The sequence below is a fragment of the Desmodus rotundus genome, chromosome 9 (assembly GCF_022682495.2).
Source record: "Desmodus rotundus isolate HL8 chromosome 9, HLdesRot8A.1, whole genome shotgun sequence".
NCBI lineage: Eukaryota > Metazoa > Chordata > Mammalia > Chiroptera > Phyllostomidae > Desmodus > Desmodus rotundus.
Genome location: NC_071395.1, coordinates 45,150,957 through 45,167,359, shown reverse-complemented (window position 1 = coordinate 45,167,359; position 16,403 = coordinate 45,150,957). Strand labels below are relative to the sequence as shown.

At 56.6% G+C, this 16,403-nt stretch overlaps 1 protein-coding gene across 4 annotated transcripts; it reads right to left on the bottom strand.

Annotated features, from left to right (window-relative positions):
- Positions 1–11: 11 nt before the first annotated feature.
- On the bottom strand, positions 12–16,005 carry ADGRE5 (adhesion G protein-coupled receptor E5). Of its 4 annotated transcripts, XM_024556823.2 has the most exons (19): positions 15,878–16,005; positions 12,486–12,536; positions 12,176–12,310; positions 11,516–11,671; positions 7,585–7,731; positions 6,875–7,021; positions 6,153–6,196; positions 5,988–6,065; positions 4,932–5,109; positions 4,744–4,851; positions 4,357–4,580; positions 3,029–3,208; positions 2,040–2,231; positions 1,524–1,750; positions 1,337–1,403; positions 1,117–1,208; positions 867–1,041; positions 676–774; positions 12–585 (listed from the first exon to the last, which is right to left on the bottom strand). In XM_024556823.2, exons 1-19 carry the CDS (start codon positions 15,915–15,917, stop codon positions 556–558), a joined length of 2,370 nt encoding a protein of 789 aa, XP_024412591.2. In that variant the 5' UTR covers positions 15,918–16,005; the 3' UTR covers positions 12–555. The 4 variants fall into 4 exon arrangements, with proteins under 4 accessions (XP_024412591.2, XP_024412592.2, XP_053766980.1 ...); XM_024556824.2 differs by lacking the exon at positions 6,875–7,021; XM_053911005.1 differs by lacking the exon at positions 7,585–7,731.
- Between the last annotated feature and the right edge of the window lie 398 nt (positions 16,006–16,403).

Genomic DNA, 16,403 nt, shown 5'->3' with positions numbered 1-16,403 from the left:
CAATATGAGACTTAAGTGTCAACATTGAAAAGTTTATACAGGTAATAAAAAAAAATTACACAATATCCACCACCTTCAAAACAGTGAGAACCCTCTGCCAAAGAGGCAGACTGGCCTCTGTACCGTGAGCCACAGACAGCAGGGCCAGGAAGGCCCTTCTGCCATCTTTGACCTCAGTCTTAGCTTAACAGGAAAAGTTGAACCCCAGCACCCTGGCCACTTGATTTGTAGCAGACAGAAGAGTGGGAGGCCAGGTGGGCACAGGAGCCTTGTCTGGGCATTGTGTACCAGGGCAAAAGGCTGTTGCCCTGGGCCAGCTCCTGCTCACTGGGGTCCCAGCTGGGGTGCAGCAGAGGCAGCCAGAAGCAGGCCCATCAGGTCCGATTCCACCTTGGCTGTGTGTTACCGGGTTTGATGCCAGAGAACAACTATCAGCTCCCCCTCTCCAGGAAGGGTGGAGGGAACACAGTGGTGGGAGAGGAGGGGACAGTGTTCAGCATGTGCAAAAGCTGCTGAGGAGGCCACAGGAGCTGCTGGCGTAGCCCAAACCTGTAGTCAGATGCCAGACACTGACGTCCTGAGGACCTGGAGAGAGAGGAGCCCAGTGATGACTGAGTCTGGCCCAAGGCTGCCTGCCTTCTGGCCCAACACCTCTGCACCAGGGTTGGCCCTTACCTTAGTCTGGTTGTGGCTGGAGCTCGATGTGGATGTGCTGAAGTCTGAGTACTTGTTCCCAGTGACCATGTAGGCCCACTTCCGGTACTCCTCCCTCACCTGCAGGGTCCGAGATGCCAGGTCAGGGGAGAGGCAGCCCTGAGTAGCGGGAGGGTACTGCCCCCTCCCACATGGGTTGACCCAAAGCCCACCTTCTTGTTGAGCAGGCAGTGCAGCAGGAAGAGGAAGAGTCCCTGAAAGCAGTTGAGGATGGTGAAGACATAGGCCAGCACATGGCTATAGCTCCTCTGGTGGAAGAGGAACAGGCCGGAGGCCCACGTGCAGCCCAGCACAAAGAGCTGTGCGATGGCCGTGATGGTCAGCACCCTGGGGGGAAGACAGCAGCTGCAGCAGGGGGCCAACCCCAACATCCCCCCTCTCCCTGTCAGTCCCTGCCCTCACCTGGCCTTCTTTAATTTATTCATGTCTGGGTTGATCTCAGAGAACTTCTGAGTGAGCTTCCAGACAGTTGTCACAAAGATGACAGCATTGCACTGGGTGGGGAGCAGAGAGTTTGTATTTAGGGGTTGTGCTTGGAACTTGCAGGGAGAGCTGGTCTATTGGGCTCAGTAAGGGGCCAGGTGGCTCAGGCTCTGAGGGTGGAGTGTGAGGGGATAGTTACCGAAATGATGAAGGCCACAGGTCCATTGAAGCTCCAGATGAAGTTGCGGTCATTTTCTAGCCAGCAGCTGGGCAAAAAGGGAGGGATCTAGTCAGGAGCCTGGGGGGAGTGGGGCACTGTGTGTGGTGCAGCCCCATGTCCCTGGACAACCCCCATCCCTCCCGTGGCCCTACCACTCCACACTCACAAGCGTTTGCGGCCATAGCCATTGGTATAGGCCGCTGCTGAAATGGCCACGATGAGCCCGGGAACACCATAGCCAATCAGGTAGAGCCAGTGCTTGCTCAGGCCCTGGCCCTGGAACACACGCACCACAAGGAAGTAGAGCTCCAGGCCCTCCAGGCTCATCCAGCAGAATGCTGCCAGGAAGCAGTAGTGCAGCAACCCGGCCACCAGGCGGCAGCTCGGCCCCACCTGCAGGGGTGGAGGGGGAGCCCTCCTGTCAGCGAAGGGTTGGGACACCCGCCTGCCAGGCCGCAGGCAGCCAGTCTCCCGCCCTTACAGTGGGCGGGGTTCAGGGCATGGCGAGGGGGGGTGCTTTTACCCCCCACCCCTCACCCCCACCCTGCTCATGGGCGGGGCCACTTGTCTCCAGGGCCAGTCTCCCTGACCAAGCAGGGGGAGTAGGGGAGCTACCCTACCCCAGGCCTCACTGCCTTAGCGCCCTGGTGCAATTGGGGTACTCCACGGGGCCGGGCCTCACCTCGCCACCTTTGTTCTCAATGCCTGCTAGAAATATGGTGGAGCCCAGGAAGAGGCATATGCAGAGGTGCAGGTGCACCGTGGTGCGAGAGCCCTGGATGGGCCGCACTAGCAGGAAGGTGAGGATGCACAGCAGCAGGCAGACCAGTGACAGCGCCAGTCCCACTTTGGTGATCAGGGTTAGCTTCAGGTCCTAGATGCAGGATGGGGTGGGCGGGGTTTGATTAAGCACCCTGAAGCTTTCTGCCCTCCTTGTGGGTCCCACAGCCCAGACCCACCTGGAACCTGACTGGCCTGCAGGACTCAAATTAGGCTGATGACCACCCCCAACTCTCTGCCTTTAACAACAGAGCAAGCCTAATGTATCTTTGTCATCCTTAAATGTCCCCCTACACATACACACCCATGGGTGCAGCAAGGTTCCCACTATGCACCCAGACTGCTCTCCCAAAAAGGTCCCCAGTGAAGTCTTGACTGTCACATCTTTTTCCAGCACTGATGGGTCCCCTTCTCAGACCTCATCTCCTGCTTCTCCCCCACCTGGCCATACTTATCAGCTCACAAATCCCAGTTTAGTATTTCCTGGGCCTTTGGCCTGGACCACCAACCTTCCCTCCTCTGCTTGGCCCATTCCAATTATCCACATGGCCATATATTTATGGATCACCTGAGGCCACATTCAGAAAGTTGTGTTTCAGCTTTTAGCAATATTTAACAACTGGACCCACTGGATCGGGGTGGGTAGTCAGGGGCGCACTAGCTGGAGCGGGTCCTCCAGTGTCAGCTCAGGCTGTTTAGTTGCTGGGTCATAGGGAGGTGGTCTGTGGGTCCCAGGAAGGGGCCTGGGGTGGGGGGGATGCAGCACGGGCCCACCTGGGCTGTGAACCCACCCAGAACCAGTTGGGCCACACCATCAAGAACCAGCTGCTTGTCTCACCAAAGCCAACCTTGCCGTCTATGGGCTTTGAGGGCGGCCCTGGGGCTGCTCACCTCCACATCATAGTGGGCCATGAGAATGGCAAAACTGCTCAGGTGGCTGCATCGGCAGGTGGTGCTGCCATTCCTGCTGCCCACCTTCCAGCAGCCTGTGGTGGCCCAGTACCCACCACTGTCGTTGTCACCCTTCCAGAAGGCACAGATTAGCTCCTGTCGTGACCGGGGCTTCTCCTCCTGTGGGCAAGCCGGGTGGTCAGAGATGTTAGCCTAGAGCTCACTCTTGGGTTCTGAGCTTGGGCTGGGTCTGAGAAAGGGCTGCTTTGCATTGACAAGTATTTACTGAGCACCTACTGTGTGCGCCAGCCAGGGGCGCAGCACAGAACAAAGCAGACACAAGTCCCTGCCCTTGTGGGGCTGATATGTTCATGGGGAGACAGGCAGTGCATATAATAAACCTAAAAGATAAGGAAACTGGATGGTGTGTTAGAAGGTGATAAGTCCAATTTAAAAGAAAGAAAAGAAAGAAAGAAAGAAGAAAGAGAAAGAAAGGAAAGGAAAGAAAGGAAAGAGAGAGAGAGAGTGAGAGAGAGAGAGAGAGAGAGAGAGAGAGAGAGAGAGAGAGAGAAAGAAAGAAAGGAAGGAAGGAAGGAAGGAAGGAAGGAAGGAAGGAAGAAAAAGAAAGAAAGAAAGAAAGAAAGAAAGAAAGAAAGAAAGAAAGAAAGAAAGAAAGAAAGAAAAAGAAAGAAAGGAAAGGAAGAAAGAAAGAGAAAGAAAGAAAGGGAAGGAAGGAAGGAAGGAAGGAAGGAAGGAAGGAAGGAAGGAAGGAAGGAAGGAAGGAAGGAAGGAAGGAAGGAAGGAAGGAAGGAAGGAAGGAAGGAAGGAAGGAAGGAAGGAAGGAAGGAAGGAAGGAAGGAAGGAAGGAAGGAAGGAAGGAAGGAAGGAAGGAAGGAAGGAAGGAAGGAAGGAAGGAAGGAAGGAAGGAAGGAAGGAAGGAAGGAAGGAAGGAAGGAAGGAAGGAAGGAAGGAAGGAAGGAAGGAAGGAAGGAAGGAAGGAAGGAAGGAAGGAAGGAAGGAGGGAGGGAGCAGGAATGGAGAAAGGTAGGGCATGATTGATTACAGGTTGTAATTTTAAATAGGGAGGTCAGGGAGAGCCTAAAAGAGAAGGTGGCATTAGAACACAGACTAGAGACAGGGAAAGGGCTGAATCATGTGAGGGAAAGCTGTCCCAGGCAGAGAGCACAGTAAGGGCAAAGGCCCTGGGGTACATGAAGGAAGCAGCAGAATGGGCGGAGGTGGGGAAATGGAGACTGCGGAGGGGCCACCATGACACTGCCTATGGGGTAGACAGTGGGGCAGATCCCCCTCCCCACCCAAGGACTCACAAGGTGGGAGAAGGAGAAGTTGACAGGGGAGCCTAGTTTCTCCGTGTTCTTGTTGCTCAGAAAGACCGTGTTGACAGCGGAGAGGAGCCTGGGCTGGCCACCACCAACAGGACCTTCATGTTTGTTTTCCAGCTGGGCTTTCATCTCAGGGTCCAGCTTCAGTGAAGCATTGGCCAGCAATTTCTGCATGTTGTGGCTGGAGAATAAGCCTGCCAGGGTGGGGCCTGGGGGACAGACAGGCTGGCTGCCTTTTCCTGCCCTCCCTCCTCCTTCCTAAGAACTATAAATTCGGCATTTCCAATTGTTACATATTTGGAACCTCACCCCTAGCCACACCCAGCTCTTTCTTCCCTCTCCCGGGTGCCCCCTCCAGCTCCCTGCTGTTACCCAGCTCCCCGACTCCAACTGCCTCAGCCCAGTTCAGCTGCATCCGTGCGTGGCTCTGGCCCATGGTGATGGTTCCATTCCCTTGCTCCTGGATCACCAGGGACAGCTCTGAGGGGAGAGGGGCAGTGACAGGGGCTCCAGTTGCAGGGTGGGTCCCAGGGCTGGGGCAGGGCAGTAAGAGGTCTCACCTGTGTCTGAAGGGGAATGGTAGGTGAAGGAGGCTTTAGGCATGTTCGTGGCCAGGGTCCTCAGGACTTCTTCGAGGAACAACAGCAGGTAGGTGCCCAAGTGGTGCCGGGCAGGCAGGGTCAGGGCCTCCAGGTCCCCAGGGACTTCCAGTAGCTCATCCAATGCCATGATGACATTCTGGGGGTGAGGGGTGACAGCTGCTGGGTCACTGCACCACAGGAACCTCCCAAAGGACCTGATCTCACTCCCTCACTAGGGGACACACCAGAGAACCACCAGGGTACGTGGGGGACAGGCATGGGGAAATTATCCAGACATGGCAGTAGCCAGAAGATAAGTAGGGGGATGAATGGACGCCTGAGAGCACCTGTAACAATGGCTCTTAACATCTCTCAGTCACTGAGGCTCTGCGGGGTCCGTTCTCAGTCTGTGCTGTCCAGGACAGTCGCCGTGAGCCACGTGTGGTGCCATGTTGAAGTTGCCCTATTTTGGATCTATTAGGTTAATGCAACCTTCACATTAATTTCATTTGTTTACCAGTACTTTTTTTTTTTAATAAAGCTACTGGAAAACTTAAACTGACATAAGGGGCTCATATTTCTGCCAGGCTAAGTGCATATGCTAAAACTTCAGTCTAATGCTAACTGTGTGCCGGGCACGAATCTCTGAGCTGTCTCTTAGTTCACTTAACCCCTCACAACCGCTGTATGAAGTAGGAGACTGAGCCCGCACAGGAGGAGTCACTTGCCTGAGGTCACAGCAGGAAGTTGGGGGCGGGGCGGGGGGGGGGGGGCGGTTAGAACCTTTGTGGCTCAGCTCCAGAGGCAAAATTCTCCCTTGTTCCATTCTGTAGCCATTAGATCCCCCGTAAGTGTGAGTGTGTGTGTGAGGGCCCTGCTCCGCTGTTGGGGGACCAGGAATAGGGGGTGTGCACATCTGTGTTTGTGTGATGGGGATATCCATGGGGTGTGGATGCTGTGCACACAGTCACACGTGCTTCTCCCGTCAGAGGCCCTTGCTTGGGCTGCCTCCACTCACCCAGAAGCGTCCCTCACCTTGATGGTGTCCTTGGCCGAGGTAGGCCTGAAGTCTTTGCCCAGATCCTGGACTTTTTCAAAAAAGCGGGAGAGACTCTGGGAGAGAGGAGAGGAGGGGTCAGAGAGCCTCACCCAAAGTTGGGGAGCAGCTTGGGGGAAACAGACCCTGCCTGAGTCACTCACCTGGCTCTTGATTCCAGGGGGAGGGGTCCAGGTGGGGAAGATCTCTGCAGGGGACAGAACAGAGGCTCATTAGGTGAGAGAGTGTCTGTGTGTATTGGAGGCGGGGTCTCGGGTCAGGCCAGGTTCTTTCACACTGGGGAGTCCTTTGTTTATGCAGGAATCCGGGTTTGGGCACCCAGCCTGGGAGGCAGTGGCACACGTATGAGCCTGGAGTGTTGATGCAGAAGGTGGAGCTGTCACACTGATGCCCCCTGGAGCTGCACTCATCCACCTCTGGGGACATGAAGAAGCGGATGGGCCCTCTCCTCTCTGTGCCCCACCCCTTCCCCCGTGAAAGTGCCCCCTACACCCCACTTGGCTGGAGGTGATGACATCTGGTGACTGCAGGTCCCTGAGTGGCAGACGCAGAGACTATGGGAAGTGTGCAGAGGCCTGACACGAGGCAGGTGAGCCCTGCACAGATGTACAGGTTGTGAGGTATTGAAATACCCTCATCCCAGTTGGTGATTAGCTGCTGCCTGGGGTTCTCCAGGAGCCTTGGATACCCCAGCTCTTTCCTCAGGACCCCCACAGGTCTTCTCCCATTTAGCTTTAAAAGAATTAACGCTGGGACAGCAGGGAACCCCCAGCATTCATTCTGCTGGGTTCCTGTGGGTGCCACTGAGTACGTGATCAGAAGGTGTCACTTGTGGCCTTCGGAGTGTGGGATCTGAACTCCGAACCTTCACAGACAGTGTTGTTTGGGCCATTGGGGGACCCAGGAACTGGCTTCCAGCCACGGCGGCAGCGGCACTTATAGCTGCCCTTGCTGTTGATGCAGCGGGTGGAGTTGTGGCAGGAGTTTTGCCCCGAGGTGCATTCATCCACATCTGAGGACAAAGCCAGAGCGTCAGGCCCTCCCTCCACTCACTGCACGCATCCTTCCTTCCTCTTCTCTCAAATTCCTAGTGGTTCCCTCTGAGGACACCCCACTACACCCCACTTACCAGCCACCTAGCCTGTCAGATACAAATTTGTGGTCACATTTTTCACTGTAAAAGCACCATAAGCTCCCAGTGTCCCTGCAAAGTGGACAGGGCAGGACTGCGCCTGTGCAAGTGTCATACCAAAGCCGTACCCCCTCATGGACTGGGCAGGGGCACCTGTGATGGACTCTGACTGGGGAGGCTGAGGCACTGATGGCTCTTCCCATGTGGATGCTGTGGGTTGGAGTGCTGCCACCATCCAGAGCTGCATCCTGCACTTGTTAGCACAGAACCAGAGGTCAGCCCTGTCCAGCCAGGGCACCCTCCCTTCCCTGCCTGCACTAAGGTCACACCATTGCTGAATGTGCTCTGCCTCTTCTCTGCCAAAACTCGTTATGGCAGCTTCTTTTAAGATGGCTCAGCAAAATAAGAGGATGTGGCACATTTATGAGATCTGAACAGCAAACCTTCACAGATGGTGTTGTTTGGGCCATTGGGGGACCCAGGAACTGGCTTCCAGCCGCGGCGGCAGCGGCACTCATAGCTGCCCTGGATGTTGAGGCAATGGGTGGAGTTGTGGCAGGAGTTTTGCCCCGAGCTGCATTCATCCACATCTGAGGACAAAGCCAGAGCGTCAGGCCCTCCCTCCACTCACTGCACCCATTTCTCACTACCCAACACTAAGCACCCCACTCTTAGTACACAGGCCACCACCTGTGACCTTCAACTTCACCCTGAAAGCACCTTATGGTGGTGTCCCTACAAGATGGACAGAGCAGGGACCTTAGTCTCCAGTTTATAGGTGGCAAAACCAGGAGGGAAACTGAATTTGTGGCTGGACTTCCTGACCAAAGACACCTACCTACTCCCTCCTGGGCGCCAGCCCACGTTCCCTTTCTGGGAACAGGAAGTGACACCTCTCTTGGCTTGCATGTGACACGTGAGAAAGGGGAAGTGTCTGGGGGTGCTCACAGGGGCTGCACAGAAAACCCCCTGCTCTGTGGCAGGACCTCTCAGGGAGGCGAATCCTTGGGCAGGCCCTTGGCAGGCCCGTGGCATTTCAGGAACCTGAGAATCTTTTCCCACCTCCTCGGGCTGGGGCACCTGCCCTGGCTCCTTCCCCAGCTCCAGTCCAGCCTCATAGTGTCTTCCTGGGGCCTCTATCTCTGCACAGCTTTGGGTCCTCAGGTTGGTCTCTAACCCCAGCAGGCACCTGGGTGTTGACGCAGATGCGGTGGCTTTTACAGATTCTAGGGCCCAGCTGGCATTCGTCCATGTCTGCAGGGGAAGGAGAGCGTGGTGGACGCCTGCAGCCATGGGCAGCCTTCTAGCATAGAAGCATCTAGAAGCATCCCAGGTGTGTGGGTGCCTTTTCTGATTCACACGGAGGTGTTCTATGGGTAAACGTGGTGGCCTAGATGCTTTGTTGTCCAGATGTGGCCAGAAGTGGCCCACGTCCTCTCTGCCAGCTTTGGCTCCTTCAGACTCTGGGGCAGCTCCCAGCTGGGACAAGGACATCACCACCACCTGTGTCCAGCCTGAGGACTTGGGCAAAGGCCAGGGCGGGCCTTCCCAGAACCAAGTGCAGGAGAAATGCTGCATTCCCTGGGCAAGGCTCATTTTGGCAGCCTTTGTCCTCACTCCCCCAGGGTGGGGGCTGTGGGCTGAGTTCTTGGAATCTCGGTGGCTCTGGTGAGACAGTGGTCTGCCATCCAGGCTAATTCTGAGACTCCAGCATGTGGAGATGGACCGAGAACCACCCCTGAGTCTGACAAGGCTTTTGAGCAGGAGCCCAGGAAATGAAAATGGTGCCAGATAGGCCAGGGCCACCTGGACAGTGGGTGCCAGGCCGTGATGGACAGCAGGGCCCACATCCAGCCACACAGCCTTGGAGTGGTAAAGGTGCCTCTTTCGGTCCCCATGAAAGCATCCCCTGGACTGGCAGGAAGTGGTGAGAATCCACATGTGAGCCCAGGCAGCGGTGGGCAAGGGCTGGGTGCCTGGAGAGGGGAGCAGGCACTGATGGGTGAAGAGTGGCAGGCATTTCTGTCATGGTGGCTCCTTGGTTCTCCCACCAGGGACACAGACCTTGGGCTTTGTCAAGGGCCCTCAGCCTCCATCTTCTGTCCCCCAGTGGTCTGGGCCCCCATGGCTCCTGGGTTGACCTCAGGAGAGCATCAGACCTGGGGCAATGGTCCCCCATGACTCCCTCTCTTGTCATCTGGTTCAGATGGGAGCCTCTTCATTCACCCAACTCTCTGAGTTTGGGGCAGGGTGGGGGAGGTTGATGTCACCCTGCTCACCCCCAATATGTCACCCGACTGGTCCCAGCCATCCAAGCTGCCCACAGTCCCGTGAACTGAAATTATTGAGGAGGGTCAGGGTGGAGGCTTCCTTGAGGAAATGGGTGGAGGCTGAGCGGCTGAGAATTGGGGACAGGATGCCAAGAGGCATCTTCTCCAGGTGGGGCTGTTGGCCAGAGGCAGGGCCAGCTGGGAGAGGTGGGCCTAAATCTCCGGTTCTCCCAATTTTCCTGACGGGGCCCCCAGGTCCATCGTTGCCCAGGGGCCCTGAGAGGGCTTCTGGCATCAGGTCTCATCCTGGCAGTCACTGGCCATGGTGCAGCAGATGGATGTTGCTCTGGAATGCACTGCGTTGTCAGCTCCTGAAGTGTCTTGAATGCCTCCACCCTCATTGTTTTATGCAGATAAGATGTCAGGTGAGTGGGGAAGACTTCCAAACTTCTGGAAAGGGCCTCTGCAGAGGATTTTAAGCCTCAGGGTTCACAGAGGCTGGGAGACCAGGTAGGTGCCTGGGACGGCCTGTTGATGCCTGGAGAAAGTGGGGCGAGCATCCGAGAAAATGGCCTGGGTCCTGCCCAAAGCAGACCTCATGGACCATGACAGGAGTAGTCAGGCCCTCAGGTGGGCAAAGGATGGAATGCTGAGGTGGGCAGACGGCCCAGCTGAGCCCGTCACAAAGCTAGGTCTTCAGACCGCAGGTCCTGATCCAAACCAGCAGGCTGCTCTCTCCCCTGAGGTCCCCCCTCACTCTTGTTCAGCTGTGTCTCTCTCTGCCCAGCAGCTCCAACCCTTGCTCTTAGCCCTGGCCCCTTTCTAACACAGCAGCACATCTCCTCACTCCCCACAACCACCACCTGTGCCACAGGGCTTGCCCCAGTCCAGGCACACCAAGCACGATCCACAGCCACCATGGGCAGTTGTACAGAGTCACTGCACAAGGGTGTCCAGCCAAGGAGGCAAATGGGGGCTAAAAATCAGCTCATTCTCCACTCCCCAAACACACTGTTCACCTGGAGATGGGGAACCTTTTCCCAATTTCCTCTGCCCTCTGGCCAGGCTACATATTTGGGGCATAACATCCACCCAGAAGCCCCTGTGGACCAGCAGTGCAGTGGACGGAGCTCTCCCACTGGGTTCCAGGCAGGTGTGGGTGCAGGTGCCCCCTTCCCTCCCACCGAGAGGGTCTGCCACCTCCCTCCGCACACAGGGCAAGAGGGAAGGGGCTGGGACTGTGGTTTCAGGCTCTTCTCTCCGCAGCCTGGTGGGCCTGTGGACCCTGCTCAGAGTCCTCCAGGATCCTTGGCCCAGCCTCCTCCTCCCCTCTCTGTATTCTGCACTAACCCCCTCTCTCTGGGTGAGTCCTGGCTTCTGCCTGACCACTGCTGGCCCCCTCTGCCCCTGCGTATGCCCGAAGCCCCTTCCCTGCCCGCCTGCTCCTCCCAGAAAGGGGACAGAGCTTGGTCATGCATGGAGGCCTGGTTCCTCCTGGGTCCCTGGAGAGGGGATGCACTGGGCCAGCTGTTCTCTGAGCAGCCACCAGGGGCGCGGGCCCTGGGGCGTCCTTCCTGGCGAGGGCGTGTTAGATCACAGTGAGGGTAATCCTAAACCCCACAGCCACCACGTGCTGTGCTTTGTGATCCCCTATCCCTTCCCAGCAGTTCTATGAGGCAGCACCCCTGTCAATCCCTTTTACAGGTGGGTAAACTGAGGCACAGAGAGGTGAAGAACATGTCCAAGGTCATACAGTTAACAAAAGGCAAAGCTACTTTTGTTTTTATCGATAAAAGATCCGCACTGTTTTTTTAACACAAAATCACCAAAATATCACATCTCACACATTACTGGTGATTTCTGAGTAAGTGTCCTGGCCGGTGTCACATACACGGCCATCAGGTAGCAACACCAGGATTTGGGTCCTTGGTTCTCATGCCACCCTGCCTCTCTGTTCTGGTGGGATGGGCACAGACACACCTGTCCCCACTCACACCTGGGCACTGTACCTACAACCAGGCACCTGCCCCGTCTGCTGCAGGAATGGCTCTGGTGACCACAAACCTTACGAACAGGGAGGTGGAGGATACGGGGTCATTCTTACCTTGACACGTGTTCTCACTCTCATTACTGAAATTCGTTGCCCCAGAAACAAGCCTGTATCCTGGGCTGCACATGCAGTAGTAGCTCCCCTCTGTGTTCTGGCAGTCTGCCAGTTTTCCACAGGACACTGGCACGGGTAGTCTGCACTCATTGATGTCTGAAACAAAACAGGACAAAGGGTCACCTCCCAAAGGCATGGGTGTCCCCAGGGCAGAGAGCCTCGTCTCCTAGGTAGCATGAGGCCTGATGCTTAATCAGTGTCTTTTGGAAAAGACTTAGACTCTCAGGCAACACTGCTGCAGCTGGGCTGTGGCTGGAGCAAGCCATTCCTGAAGCCCACTAAATCAACTCTGCTCTCCTCAGCTCTCTGCCTGTCACCCTGGATTTGGATACAGGAGGAAGTGCTGAAGTGGTGGGTGTGTGGAAGATCTGCATCTCCCTCCCCAGGCCTGGAATGGCAAACTGAGGCACAGATCTCAGACTCCTGGAGACCTAGCTCTTTTCTCTCTAGGAAGCCACACTTATTCACTTGTCATTTTTCACCTTTGTATCTTTTCCTTTCTCTTTTTTCTGCCCTTGATGATGGTCTGAGGACAAAGGCTGAGGCCCCCAACTACCAGTCATGTCTCCATGTGGCCCTCTACCCCCCAAGCCTGCATACCATCACAGCTCTCCAAAGGGTTGGTGATGATCTCCCCAGATGAAGAGCTGAATCCCGGAAGGCAGCGGCAGGCAGTGGCATTGACACATGTGGAGTGCAGAGGGCACCAGCGAGCACAGGCCATGGAGGCAGAGGCTGTGGGGATGGAGACCACGGTCAAAGATGAGAGCTGAGACAGGGGCAGGGAGGAGTGTTGGGAGGGGCAACCCTGAGCTTCCCCCTGCAACAAGCCTTTCTCCTGCCTGGGCTGAGAGGTGCAGGTGGGGGTTGGGATGCTGGCTATGGACTGAGTTACTCCCAGCAGACTCACCCCTGGTGTTCTGGGGTCCATCTTCCGGCAGAACCAGCAACATACACAGCGCTGGAACAGAGAGATGGGGGGGTCAGGGAATTACAGAACAGGGAAGGGTTGACAGAGGCAGAGGATGTGTTACTCCCCTCAGGCTCAGGCTCTGTCCATTACTCAGGAAGAGACAGGGCAGGTGACCCCTCCTGACCTCCGATGCCCATGGCCAGAGGGTCTGCGCCCACCACCTGAGGGTGGGTTTCAGGAACTGAAGAATGGGGAGGTGCCTGAGCCTGGCAGGGGTCTTGGAGGTTGCTGACCTGTGGGCAGCAGGAAACGGACTGGAGCCAGGTGGCCTTGGTTCTAATTCCAGACCTTGGTCAGGTGCCTCAGTCCCCAGTTTCCCCTTCTGTAGAATGGGGATGAAGAGGGGACCATCTCCCAGATTAGTGTGGGAGTTAAACACACAAGTGCTGCCTTTGTGTCGTGTTTCCTGTCATCATTTCTTTAAGTAAAAATGAAGGGGTTGGACCAGGGGTTCTCCCTGATTCCTCCAAATCTAAGGTACTCCAGCCCCCCCCACCCCTCCTTTCCTCAGTCACACAGGTGCAAACGCACCACACCCACATCTGTCAGCCCCGACGGTCATCGCGGGACCCACTAGAGACATTTCACCTCCTGGCTCCCTGCACACAGGACAATGCTGTGGGCTCATGATGGGGTGGCGCTGTGCGGGCCCCCCAGTCCTGCTGTTCCTGCCGCTCGGGGGCACCCCCTCCCACGGCATGTCCTGGGGGTCCTCCTCAAGTCAGCAGGGGCTCTAGAGATGGGGACCTCCTTGCCATTCACCAGAGAGACAGACAAGGAGACAGAGACGGAGGGGAAATAAAGAGGAGACAGAGACAGGGACAAAGAAGGAGCTGGAGACAGAGAGAGGAAAAAGAGGGAGAAAGGAGATAGAGAGGTGAAGAGAAAGTTGAGATGGGAGAGACAGAGAGATGCAGAGAGAAACAGAGGCAGAAGTTAAGAAGCCAGTGACAGGGCCCTGGCTGGTGCGGCTCAGTGGATTGAGTGCTGTCCTGTGAAGGGTCACCGGTTTGATTCCCCATCAGAGCACATGCCTGGGTTGTGGGCCAGGTCCCCAGCAGGGCACATGCAAGAGGCAACCACGCACCGATGTTTCTCTCCCTCTCTTTCTCTCTCCCTTCCCCTGTCTCTAAAAATAAATAAATAGAATCTTAAAAAATAAATAAAGAAGACAGTGATAGGGAGAGATGACAAAGAAATAGGGAACTCCTAGAAAGGGAGAGACAGAGATGCCAGAGATTACACAGAGAGAGAGAGAGAGATTGAGGAGGAGATAAACAGAAACAGAGAAGGGGAAGGGAGGGAGGGAGGAGGGGGCCTGGGCAGGAGGGGGTGCTGTGGGAGAACTTGAGGGAGCCGTCCAGTCCCGCTGATCTGGAAATGCTGGGGAGGCAGTCCAGGCCCTGATAATCCAGGGAGACCAGATAGGGGGATGGAGGGTGGAGGGGTGGGGGTCAGGGAGAAGAGCAGGCATGAATCACTTCCTGGGCCAAATGAAGGGATAACTCATGGCTGGGTCGTCCTTGGAGCAGTTCCTGGGGGAATTTGGGGGTAGGTCATGGTGAGCACAGCTTGAGGAGCTGTGGGGGGTGCAGACTGGAGGGTCCCCTGAGCACTCAGCCCCAGTGTCCAAACCTAATTACCCCGCAGGCCAGCAGAGGGCAAAGACCCCTCTCTGGTGGCCCTCCCAGCTAGGGTAAACTGAGGCTGGAGTTCCTCTCTTTCTCCTCTCTGGCCACAGGGTTTAGGTAGGTATCCCCTTGGCCGGGACCAGTTCCTCTTTGTAGGACAGACCACAAAAAGTCCTTCCCTGGCAGGGCAGGACCTGGGCTGACCGGTCCCCAGCTCCCAAGGCCCCAGCAGTAACTTTCACACCCACAGCTGCCCAAGGAGACAGAGGCCCTGTTCGTGTCTGCGCGACAGAGGGGCGAACTGGCCTCAGAGCCCAGGAAAGGCTTACAGAGAATCTGGTGAACACGGGGCTCGGGAAGGTGGAAGTGAGGGGTCAAGCTCCCCAGACCCTGCAGGGAACGGCTTCTTTGTGCCCCATCAGGCTGAGCCGGGCTTTCCGCCCCACCACAGAGGCAGCTGGGCCAGAGCTTCTCCGTCTGGGGCCTTGGAAGTCACCCAAACAGGAGCCTGGAGAGGAGCTGCTGGTCGTCTGCTCGCAGTCCCATCTGGTTTGCATTCCCCCAGCTGCGCCCTGTGTAGTCAGACTCCTGCTTAAGGACCCTGTGGCAGGGGTGGGGCCATCATTCTCTGGCTGCTCCTCCTGCTAAGGACCCCACAGCCCATCCCCCAGACCCGCCAGTGAAATCACCATCGTCATCATCCCAATGAAAATAACAACAATAAATACTCTACTTAATTCTTACTGTGAGCCAGGGCTCCCTCAGCCCTTAACATTGCCCTGTGAAGCAGAGACCAGGCTTGCCCTGCCCCATTTTACAGTTATGGAAAGTGAGGCTCGGGCTCTGGGACTTAGCCCCTGGCACACCACCCCCAAGATCATCTAACTGTATGCATCCTACAGGCGAATTACGCTCTGCATATCGCACCTCGATAAAGCTACAAAAAAAGCTCGTGCCTGTTTGTTACCCTGGGTAAGCACAGGGAACACTGTCCCTCTCGCCTGGGGAAGCTCTGGCACCCCACATGTCATTTCTTAACTCTCTTTGTTGCCTGGTTGCCTGGGCAACGAGCTGCCCTGATAACCGTTAGAGCCTCCCTGGGTGGGGCGGGAAGGGAGGTATGGGGGAAGTCACAGCAAAACTCAAGTTCAAACCCACAGTGGTAATCCCTTCAACCCATAGCTGGGTCCCAGCTGGGTCTGAGCAAGACTGCAGGGTCTCTGGGCTGTCCCTGCCACTGAGACAAAGGGGGATGTGTTGGGGACACCCCATAGTAGAAGGGCCCCCCATCCTTAACTCCCTAGCGCCCCTTTAAGCCATCTGTTAAGAGTTACTTCCTGAGGGAGCACAGCACTCATTTTTGTTCCCCCCATTCCCCCTGGTTCAGTTTCCTTTCTTAAGGAGCAGCTTCCAACGTGGATCCAGAAGGGAGCTCGGAGATCCCTCTGGGCGCGGGGGAACAGTCTCTGAGAACACCTGGGGGGGTCCCTGCCTGGGCGTGGGGGTTCCCGGGCACTGCTAGCTGCTCTCCCACGGCACCCGCCTAACCATGTGTCTTTCTCCAAGTCAGGCCCCAGAGCTGCCAGCTGTGCCTCCTATTTCAACACAAGGCAGTGGTGGGGGTGGGGAGGGAGGAGGAGGGGGAGATGGGAAGCACAGGCACCAAAGGGGTGCTGCCAGGGACCCCCAAATTCTCACCACGTAGGACAAGAAAGACGCTGAAGCAGGGACCTCCCATGGTCTGAGCTGCCGGTAGGGGAAGCAGAGGCTGGGGCAGGGTCGTTCGTGTCCCCAGGCTGGGCAGCTGTGCATCATCCTGTGGCCTCTGGGCTTTATAAAGTGGAAGGGGGGCGGGGCGGGGGGGGAGCCACTGCCCTAGGTCCCTCCCCGGAACTGGTGGGGCAGCTGGGAGCCAACAGGAAAGTGCAGTCAAAACACAGACCCAGGGGCGCTGCCTGTACGCACACTCACACACACACCGAGGTGTAAACTGCCCTCAGATCTTATGCAGCAGTTCCACCGTTTGAGCTTCTGACAAACACTGACCCCTCTCTGTGCGCACCGGCACTCATTCCAGGGGGAAGGGAGTGCAGGGAGGGCAGTCTTGCCCAGGGGCCTGTTTCCTTTGGGGAGGGGCCACATCAGAAACTGCTCCGGGCTCCCTGGCAGGGACCCCCCTGTACTCCCTGCCTTGGCATGCCCTCGTCTCCAAGGCCAGCCCCTG

What these genes read in the sequence shown, in the direction of transcription:
- ADGRE5 (XM_024556823.2), bottom strand. Translation starts at nt 15,917, where the DNA reads ATGGGAGGTCCCTGCTTCAGCGTCTTTCTTGTCCTACGTG. An exon ending in CCCCTGGAATCAAGAGCCAG is followed by an intron (nt 6,066 to 6,152) that starts GTGAGTGACTCA and finishes CCTCTCTCCCAG; the next exon opens with AGTCTCTCCCGCTTTTTTGA. An exon ending in AATAAATTAAAGAAGGCCAG is followed by an intron (nt 1,042 to 1,116) that starts GTGAGGGCAGGG and finishes TCTTCCCCCCAG; the next exon opens with GGTGCTGACCATCACGGCCA.